This window comes from Oryzias latipes, chromosome 8, assembly GCF_053564925.1.
Source record: "Oryzias latipes strain Hd-rR chromosome 8, Olatipes_Hd-rR_3.1".
NCBI classification, from domain to species: domain Eukaryota; kingdom Metazoa; phylum Chordata; class Actinopteri; order Beloniformes; family Adrianichthyidae; genus Oryzias; species Oryzias latipes.
The window spans coordinates 854,108-864,712 of record NC_136244.1 but is presented as its reverse complement, the minus strand read 5'-3'; the positions used below and the strand labels follow the sequence as shown (position 1 = coordinate 864,712).

General features: G+C 47.4%; 1 protein-coding gene across 1 annotated transcript; it reads left to right on the top strand.

Moving 5' to 3' along the window:
- Window positions 1-343: 343 nt before the first annotated feature.
- On the top strand, window positions 344-9,705 carry aoc2 (amine oxidase copper containing 2). The gene is made up of 5 exons (XM_023957887.2): window positions 344-3,376; window positions 5,789-5,907; window positions 6,948-7,114; window positions 8,795-8,927; window positions 9,010-9,705. The coding sequence occupies exons 1-5, from the start codon at window positions 1,801-1,803 to the stop codon at window positions 9,298-9,300; spliced, it is 2,286 nt and encodes a 761-aa protein (XP_023813655.1). The 5' UTR covers window positions 344-1,800; the 3' UTR covers window positions 9,301-9,705.
- Window positions 9,706-10,605: the final 900 nt, after the last annotated feature.

Below are 10,605 nucleotides of genomic sequence, written 5' to 3'. Positions count from 1 at the left end.
TGAATGTGTCTGAACCCATAATGCTCTAAAAGTCTGATAGAGGAAATCAAGTTCTGATTATTTCCAACATTAATGTAGATCCTCCAGAACTTTTGCAAGGCTCGGAGGGGGGGGGGGGATTATTTCCAGAAACAAAAAAGTGTGAGGATGAAGCAAAAATCTATTGGAGAAGCGGATTAACTAGTTAATAACTGCATAATTGCTAGTTTTATGATAATAGTTCTCATCAGAACCGATAAATGACAGAGGATAAAAAAGGAACATCTTTAGAAAGCAGTGAAATGATGCGTTCACTGGAACTCCGGGTTGGCTGCGGCTCCTTGTGCTTTCAATTCAATTCAATTCAATTCAATTTTATTTGTATAGCCCAAAATCACAACAACAGTCGTCTCGATGGGCTTCGAAGTAAAACATGAAATCAAAAGGATCACGAATACAAAGAGTTCAATAGGAAAATACTAAAATGAACTAACAAACTGACTAAGCTATACTGGCATACCTGCCCTTAGACCCCCCTTCGCGGTAAGGAAAAACTCCTAAAAAAACGTATTCCCGGAAAAAACGAAGAAACATCAGGGGTGCCCACATGAAGGAGGGATCCTCCCCCAGGACGGACAGGCGATTTACCAGAACTCTTAGAGAAGAATTAACTTATCTAAATCTACAACTACATATATAAAAGTCCAGCAGACGAGCTTCATCCAGCCGTGGTTGGGGGGACAGTCAGTGGCGCGAGTCGAGCCGGAGACAGGAACCACAGCCAGGTGTAGGAGCAGGAGCAGAGACGAGGTACTCGGTCAGGTACAGAGCAGAGACGAGCCAGAGATGAGCCAGAGGCAGGATCCACAGCCAGGTGTAGGAGCAGGAGCAAAGGCGAGGCAGACGGTCAGGAACTGGAGCACGGATGAAACAACTGGAGTCTGGAAGCACTCCCACTCCCCAGGAGGGGAGAGAGGGACAATACATGAATCACTGCACCAAACAGAGGCATGGAGAACTAAATGATGAATTATGATCAAAAATAGAGGAGAGGAAGGGTAGAAGTAAAAAAGGAAAGAGGACAGAACCCCAGAGCACCATAGTTACCCCAGCTTCAACTTCTAGCAGCCTTTTAAAAGAAATAGTTATTATTAAGTTTAATTTAAACAAACTAACATTAAGTTAAATAATCTCTGAATACTAACTAGTCTGACAATAAGCCTGTCCAAAGAGGAATGTTTTCAGTCTTTCCTTTCTGTGGGAAACGGATCCAAACGGCTCTTTGAGGGCTAAAGGATGCGGAGCCCTGATCTAAACGTTTTTCCTGCAGAAGTTTCCTTTTTTCTCGCCTGTATTCTGATTTTTCCAGAAAAAAAATAACCAGTAGGTCATGTCATGACACTTCTACGCCTCAGAGGAGCGTTTTTAAAAATATTTTTTAGGTCTAAAAAAGTAATCCTAAGTATTTTCCACCTAGAGATGGACATGCGTTTAGATGGACAGGATAGGAAAACTCTAATGACCCAGAATTCCATCGGCATTTAAACACATCATCTACACACAAATCTAGAGGGGAGAAGTCTCAGAACCCCTCCCGCACTGGTAACTGATCTGTGCGTAAAAGTGAATACACACTAGCAGCTACACATGACGCACAAAATGTTACAAATCACTCATATGCACACACAATCCAAAGTAACACACAATAGTTTTGAGACTCTTCTCTCCTCACTCCTCCTCCTCATGCAGGGGACCCCTCCCCCCTCCTAAACTCTGGCTGACTTCCCCGCTGCTGCGCCTTCTTTTCCTCACTTTGGCGCAATGGTGGAGCGGAGAATGAGCCCCGTGTGGAAGTGGGTGCTGGTGCTGTTCGCGCTCGCCTCGGTCATCCTCAACATCGGCCTGATCGTCGTCCACTCGGGCCGGACCCCCAGATGCGCCGCGCAGCGGGGCCGCGCGCTGTTGGCCGAGCACGACGCGCGCAGCGGCGTGTTCGCGGATCTGAGCCCGGAGGAGTACCTGCAGGTCCAGAAGTACATGCTGCGCCAGAAGGACTTGGACATCAGCACCAAGCAGACCACCAAACCCTCGGAGAACTTCCTGTTTCTGATCGACCTGCTCCTGCCCCCCAAAGCAGAAGTTCTGGCGTTCCTGGACGGGAACGGCCCTCAGCCAGAGAGGCGCGCCACGGTCGTGGTCTTCCACGGATCGACGGGCTTCATCAAGGAGTACGTGGTGGGACCCCTCCCCACGCCGACCTACCACCGGGATGTGACCCGGGAGAAGTACGGGATGGAGCTGCCTCTGACCAAGCGCACGGTGACGGTGGGGGAGTACGTGCTGATGTTCCAGTTCTTTGAAACGGAAGTCTTCTCCAAGCTGCAGAAGGTCATGGCGGAGAGCTTTGGCGTGGGGCCAAACCGAAAACTCAACGCCTTCGAGCAGATGCCCCGCGGGGTCCAGTCCGGAGACAGAAAGACCTGGGTGTCGTTTTTCCGGGACATGAGCGGGATGTACATCCACCCGGTGGGCTTCGAGGTGCTCCTGAACCACCAGGACCTGGACCCGTCCCGGTGGTCGGTGGAGCGCTTGCTGTACAACGGGGTCTACTTTGACTCCGTGGAGGAACTGAACCGCGCGTACGACGCGCGCAGCGTGGAGAGGATCGTTCACAAGGAGGCTCCTGACTACGGCTCCCTGAAGCCGAGGCCCGGGGTGCCGCTGCAGGTCGGTCCGCAGCAGTTTTCCGAGGGGGGGAAGCGCTTCAGCGTCCGCGGGAACCACGTGGTTTACCTGGACTGGAGCTTCGCCTTCGGGCTGAGCGCGCTCACGGGCATGCGCGTATTCGACGTGCGCTTCCGCAGCGAGCGCATCCTCTACGAGCTGAGCGTGCAGGAGGCCATGTCGGTGTACGGTTCCGTGACTCCCGGCATGATCGTCACCAAGTTCCTGGACTCCAGCATCGGCATCGGCCGCTTCGCGCACGAGCTGGTGCGCGGCGTCGACTGTCCTTACGACGCCACGTACGTGGACTCGGTCCGGTACATCGACACCCCCAGAGCCGTCCGGTTCCGGAACTCCATCTGCGTCTTCGAGCACAACATGGGCCAGCCTCTGCGGAGGCACTTCGCGGACTTCTTCCACCACAGCTACGGCGGGATGGCCAACAGCGCGCTGGTGTTCCGGACCATCACCGCCATCGGGAACTACGACTACATGTGGGACTTCATCTTCTACCAGAGCGGCTCCGTGGAGGCGAAGGTCCACGCCACGGGGTACATCTCCTCCTCCTACATGGTGCACGGCAGCCGGAGGCACGGGCACCAGGTGGCGGAGAAGGTTCTGGGCAACATCCACACCCACTTCATCAACTTCAAGGTGGACCTGGACGTGGGTGGTGAGAGGCACACCCCACCATCACCACACATGGCATGCGCATGCCACACGCACACGGATGCCATGGAGTGGGTTTTGTGCCATTTTTCAAGCACAACAGGCAGTTTTTTTATTCGTAAAACGTCAAACTTTTTGGTTACCCCAAAAATTATTTTGCACTTGAAACGGAAAAATGGACTTAGCCGGCTTCCGTGGCACATTTGTAATGTGGTGCCCTGGTCTGTGTCAGGGACTGCCTGGGGGTGTTGGACCCGAAAGGCAGGAGACCGGGCAGAAACAGAACCATGAGATGGAGAACCAGAACAGAGCAGAGGCTTCAATAGACTGACGGTCACTGACAGAAATGAAACCAGCTGTGGATGATCAACATGAACCTGGAGTGACTGACAGGAGAACAAGTGTCTGTCAAAGTCTTCACTTGTTTTTACATTTCAAGTCCTTTTTTCAGATTCAAGTGCAAAATAATTTTTTGATCATACACATTTTAGAAAATGTTAAGCTCAAAACGGTGAGTGTTGCGTTTGGAATGATGGCAGAAAAATCTCTCCATAAGATAACAGTAAAGAGCCGCTTCATTATTGTATCCTTTAAGGTCTACAGAAAGAAACAGGAAAGTGTGGATGTAGCCTAAAAGGAGCATTTCTGTCATTAGGATCTGCATCCGTTTACAGGCTGCAGATTTACATGGGTTGATTCCTGTCGGGTGTTAAACTCCTGATGTTCTTCATCACTGCTTCCATCCGGATTCCATCCATCCATCCATCTTCCTCCGCTTATCCGGGACCGGGTCGCGGGGGCAGCAGACTGAGCAGACTAAATGTTGGAGCGGATTCCAATCCGCTCCAACATTTAGGCCAAGGCTGCTCATTCCTGGTCCTGGAGATCTAACACCATGACTGTTTTCCAGGTCTCCAAGCCCTGCTAGCTGCTGATTAGCTCGATCAGACGTCTCCACATTCTGACTGAATGAACACACCTGGTCCAGGTAATCAGCAGCAAGCTGTGCAGGGAGGGCTGGAAAACAGGCGGGGTGGTAGATCTCCAGGAATGAGCAGCCCGGTGGGACTTTTGTGTCGTGAGGCAAAGTAACAACCTGAAGATCCGTCCATGCTGTGGCTCTGGGGTTAAGAGAACGTTTACTCTGGACACATGTGGGAATCAGATCACAACTGGGGGGGGGGCAGTGAGCAGCAGACACAGCCGCACTCGGGAACCTGGCATGGGTGTTGCATGTTTGTAATGAGGGCGTCCAGAAAAGATCAAAGGAAGAGCGCAGTAGACAGAGAATGTGTCCGAATGATTCCAAAAGCTTCATTGAAGCCACAGAGAAAATGAACATACGTGATTTTAAAAGCCGGACACGGCAGGTGTCCAGAAACACCCCCCCCCCCCCCCCCCAAGCCAGAGGTTTTTTCCAAACACTTAGAGAGGCACCGTCACCGTTTGGATCCACCAAACTAATGCGGGCCTGCAGGAGAGTCAGTCAGAAGACAGAGCTCTCCGCTCGGTCTGTGTTCCAATATGGTCACCAGGGTCCCGACCAAAAGAACGAGGTCCCGGATACACACAGCTAAAACGAGCTTCCTCCGTGGGGTAGCTCAGAAAGAGGGGGAAGAGCTCGGTCACCCGCAGGGGGCTCAGAGTAGAGCCGCTGCTCCTCCACGTCCTGAAGGCTTCTCTGGGACGGTGGCTACGTCCCCCCAAGCAAGACCCCGGACATGCTGGAGAGGGTACCTCTGTCTGCTGCCTGGGATCGGCTCAGGGCGGCCCTGGAGGAACGGGCATCTTTGCTTAGACTGCTGCCCCACAGACCCAGATGAAAATGGAAAGCTCTGTCCACGATCAGGATAGTGGGCTTGGCTTTGGCTTTACGTCAGAAGTCCTTCCTGTCACCGCGAGGAACGGCTGCTCAAACATTTCTGTCAGTGAGAGCTGGATGAAGTGTGAGTGTTTCCCAACTTTTCAGCTATCACTGATTTTGAATAACTAAAAAATAATTGAAAACATGTTTAAAACACATCTGTTAACAAGTCAGACTGATCTCTGATCTGTTTGGATTCTTGTTTCACGGCAAAAACAAAGCCTTACGTGGAAAAAGTGGATCTCTGTCCAACACAACTGTGACGCAAAAACTGCAGTTTGTCGACTATTCTGCCAACTGAAAACTAAACTTACAAGAACAGATTTGTGCTTTTACAAAATCAAAGACATTTGCTTCCTCCTGATCAGTGAGTGTGGAAGGAGAAGGTATTGTTCAATCAACAGACTGTTGTTTTTCAGTGGTCCTAGCTTCATCTTTGTTCATATTTGTCATTTTTGAACATTGTGTTTTAGTTTCCATCCAGGATTTCCTGTTGTCTGCGTCCACTGGTGACTCTAGCATGCCTCCTAAAACCTTTGTGTCCTCCTGAAGGTGTGAAAAACATGTTCCAGACCAAAGACATGGAGTTCGTGAACGTGTCCCTGCCATGGATGCCTGATCGCTCTGCCATGGTTCCTCAGTTGGTGGAGAAGCAGCTCAAGACAGAGAAGGTCACACTTGATGGGCTTTTGTTTTCACCATTGTTGCTTTCTCAGCTTGAGTTTTGAAGGAGGCTTATGTGAACAACTGTTGATGAATCAGCATGACTTTACACGACACTTCTACCCACGTTGACCGTCTCTCGGAGGCAGCAAAGTTTCTTCTGGTCAGAAACAACACTATTTCCCAAAACCATGTTAACCGAACTGCTTACAGCTCTCATGCTAGCGCTAGCTCACTGAAAACCAGCAGCAAACATTTTACAGCCTGTATTTAGTCTCACTTTGGGTTCAGGGCAACTTGTTAAGAAGATGTTAGAATAAAAGTGTGTGAAAATTCTGCTTGACGGTTGCAGTGATTCTGGACTGAAGACAGCAGAGCCTTAACACACGCTGGACATTGCAGCCCAAATCCTGACTGTGGAGATTTCACTCTGGACCTTCAGCAGCTCGGGTTCTGCTGCTCACCAGTCTTCCCCCAAACCTTTGGACCTTGATTCCCAAATGAAAGGAATACTTCCTTGGGAATACTTCGGGAATACTTCCTTTCATCAGAACCAGGACCGTGGACCTCTGGCCAACAGTCCAGTCCTTCTTCTCCTTGGTTCAGTTGAGACGTTTTCTCTGTTGGTGCGGAGTCAGAAGCGGTTTGACCCGAGGAACTGGTTGAGGGGTTTTTGAAGCTTTTGCTCCTCCTCGTTCTGGTCTGGTTCTTGAATCTTTGTGATGATCCGCTGACGCTCTCAGTCGTCTCTTTAGCTGCTGCATCTCATGCCACATGTTGGCCTCAGACTTTCCGTTGATCTGCTCGGACACGGCGCTCTGTGAACAGCCAGCCTCCTCAGCGAGGAACTTTAGTGGCTCACCCAGACTATGGAGGGGGTCCATGATGGTCTTCTGGATGGTTGTTTGAAGTCTTCTCGTTACTGACGAACTAACTAACTAATCCCGTACATGTCAGTTAGAGTTTAATCTGATCTCACTCTCGACTGAGCTCATTATTAGTTTGTAGACATTTTGACTTTGATTGTTTCTGTGTACATCCTCTCCAGGAGGCGGCCCTGCGCTATGACACCAAGACGCCGCGTTACCTCCACATTGCCAGCAATGCAACCAACTCCTGGGGCCATCAGCGGTCCTACAGACTGCAGGTGTTCAGTTTTGCAGGGGACCATCTGCCAGAAAGCCAGGCTGAGGAAAGGTCCATGTCCTGGGCCAGGTAGACGATAATGACAGTTTACAACATTCTTGTTGAATATACTATGTTAGGTAAAAACAAGGAGACTTTGCTGCTGCTAGTGTTGTTGTCACTAGAACAGGCAGACAGCTGGATCCGGCAGGTTTGTTAGCTCAGCTAAAAGTCCACAGAGCTAAATCAGAGTCAAGCAGAAAGGGGTTGATAACAGGCATAAGAGCATCAGAGGGGAGACTGGGTGAGAGTCGGGGCAGGCAAAAGGAGTCAAATACAGAACAGGGTCGCGAAACAGAAGATCAGGTCCCGATAAAACGCTTGGTAAGGAAGGCCAAGTGGCACAAACAAAACTTCACACGGAGTGATGCTCAGTGTAGTGTTTCTGTATGCTGTGATTGATTGGGTGAAATGAGTATCAGGTGTGCGGCATCCAGGAAGTGTGCGCTGGGGTTGCTGGGAGATGTAGTGAGGTTAGAACTCTGGGTGGAGATGGTTCCCGCCGTAGACCAGAGGGGGAGACAGAGTTCTGACTTCTGGCAGTTGTGCAAAACCTACTAAAATTTCAGTGTGTCTTGAACACCATTAACTCTTGCGTTGTCTTGTGGGTAAAAAAAGATCCACTGCTACGTTAAGTTGTTAAAAAAATACCTTAACCTATCTCTTTCCAATTGGAATGTAATGACTTTCCTAAAGGGGCTCCATCATTGAAAGGGTTCCACTTTGGTTTTGTTTAGGGGCTGTACACCACTAGGGTATCAAGACTATCCTTTTAAAGTCAAAAGGTTAAAGCCCCATTAGTTGTCAGGCATGTAGTGCAGTGAGTCTTCTTTTGGTAGTATGCGACACACATGGTGTGTAGCTTCTGTTTTAGTTCTGTATATTAAGGCAGCAGCTGTCCAAACAGGTTTTGTGAGGATTATCAATGTGAACACTGTTGGAGCCCCAGAATCAGTGAATTTATGCGTTTTTAGTGAGTTTCATTAATTCTATTGTACAGCCTGTAGACGTTACACCACTTGGGCATCCTGACTATCTTTGATAGGTAGTGGACCGCAGTGAACCAGAAAGGCTATCTGGTTGGCCTTCTGCTAGATATTTGCTTGAAGGCTTTCGCTTTCTTCTAAGTCCAATGAAAAGAATGGACATCGATTCTTAGCTCTTCCAGATGATTCTTAGTTTTTCAGAGCTCCTACTGATGACCCTTCACAAATGAAGTTGTCTAATAAAGCTCTAACTCTGCTGACAACACTGTCAAATGTCTTTTTCCTCTGAGTCAGCTTCCTTCAGGAGCATTTTGAAAACAAATCTAGAGGGTCAAAGCGGTAACTGGTTAAGAGAAGAAGAAATAAGACTGTGGCAGGAGCAAAGGAAAGCTTGAATTTATACTATTCTTAATCCTCAAAACTTGACTCCAGAACACGGATAGACCACAAAGTAACAAACCCTTCTTTTTACCTTAACGGCTCAGCAATCATGAACATTGTTGATGCTCTCAGTTTTCAGGTTTCTTTTCTATTTTTGGAAACGTTGACCTGCTTCCCAAAATGTGCACTGCTTAGATGCCATCAATGGGCTCCAGTGTTTTTTATTGCTTACATGTCATTGAACATACTTTAATGTTTTTGACCCTATCCCTAAATTCAGAATAACTTGATTTCTCCAAACAAAGTAATGTTTTCTTCTGCATTTATTCAATGTTTTCTGTAGGTACAAGGTTGCCATAACTAAACACAAAGACCAGGAGCAAACTAGCAGCAGTCTTTACAGTCAAAATGATATGTGGACTCCAGCTGTGGACTTCAGCAAGTACATTGAAGACGACGAAAACATTGACAATGAAGTACGTTAATCGTGGATTTGATCTGAGAATCTACAGTGTGCCTGTATTACTATGACTTAGATGTTACCTGATGTGCTTGCAGGACTTGGTTGCCTGGGTGACCACTGGTTTTCTACACATTCCTCATGCTGAGGACATTCCCAACACGGTAACAGTTGGTAATGGCGGTGGGGTCCTGCTGCGGCCCCATAACTACTTTAATGAGGATCCCTCTGTCCACTCTGGGGATGCTGTGTACTTTGTCCCTGGATCTGAAGAAAGCTGCGACAGCAACAGGATGGCCTGCTTTGCTCAAGAGACCTGTGGACCAGTCTTAGAACCCTTCACCTACCACGGTTTTGACGGAGTCATGAAATTTGAGGAATGGTCCTAAATCATTGCAAAAAAGTTTGTAATAGCTGCAGAGATGTGTTTTGGGGTTTTATTGAGGCAGACAGATGAGTTTTTCTATTGCATAACGTTTCATTTTCATTTGAAAAGTTGATAAGTTTTCTTTTATCAACTTGTGGAAGTAATTGCTGCGTATTTTGTGACAGTCTTGGTTTTACATGCAATAGTTACGTCATCTATCACAGCAATCATTTTAAAGTTTCATAATGGGAATTTAATGTTGATGAAAATGTTGTATTTTTGAAAACACACTTTTTAAAATGAAAACGTTTTGATGTAAACAATGTTTTGGATAATCCGGTATACTGTGAGCCTAAAATACTAACTTTTCCACATGTATTTTTTATTTTAAATACTTTTCACCAATAAAAAAAACGTGCGATATCTATCTATGTATACACGTGTAAATATATAGGTATATGTGAATATGTCTATATATATATATTATATATATTATATATATATATATATATATATATATTATATACACACAGTACAGACCAACAGTTTGGACACACCTTCTCATTCAAAGAGTTCTTTATTTGCATGACTATACAAATTGTAGATTCACACTGAAGGCATCAAATTATTAATTATATACATAACAAAAAAGTGTGAAACAACTGTAAATATTTCATATTGTAGGGATGAGCTTCCAGAGGTAGTCACCTGAAATGGTCTTTCAACAGTCTTGAAGGAGTTCCCAGAATGCTTAGCACTTGTTGGCCCTTTTGCCTTCATTCTGCGGTCCAGCTCACCCCAAACCATCTGGGTTGGGTTCAGGTGACTGTGGAGGCCAGGTCATCTGCTTTTTGGTCAAATAGCCCTTCCACAGCCTGGAGGAGTTTGGGGTCATTGTCCTGTTGAAAAAGAAATGATGGTCCAACTAAACTCAAACCGGATGGAATAGCATGCTGCTGCAAGATGCTGTGGTAGCCATGCTGGTTCAGTATGCCTTCAGTTTGGAATAAATCCCAAACAGTGTCACCAGCAAAGCCCCCCACACCATCACACCTCCTCCTCCATGCTTCACGGTGGGAACCAGGCATGTAGAGTCCATCCGTTCACTTTTTCTGCTTCGCACAAAGACACGGTGGTTGGAACCAAAAATCTCACGTTTGCCCTCATCAGACCAAAGCCCAGATTTCCACTGTCTGATGTCCATTCCTGGTGTTCTTTAGTCCAAACAAGTCTCTTCTGCTTGTTGCCTTTCTTTAGCAGTGGTTTCCTAGCAGATATTCTAGCATGAAGGCCTGATTGACACAGTCTCCTTTGAACAGTTGTAGTA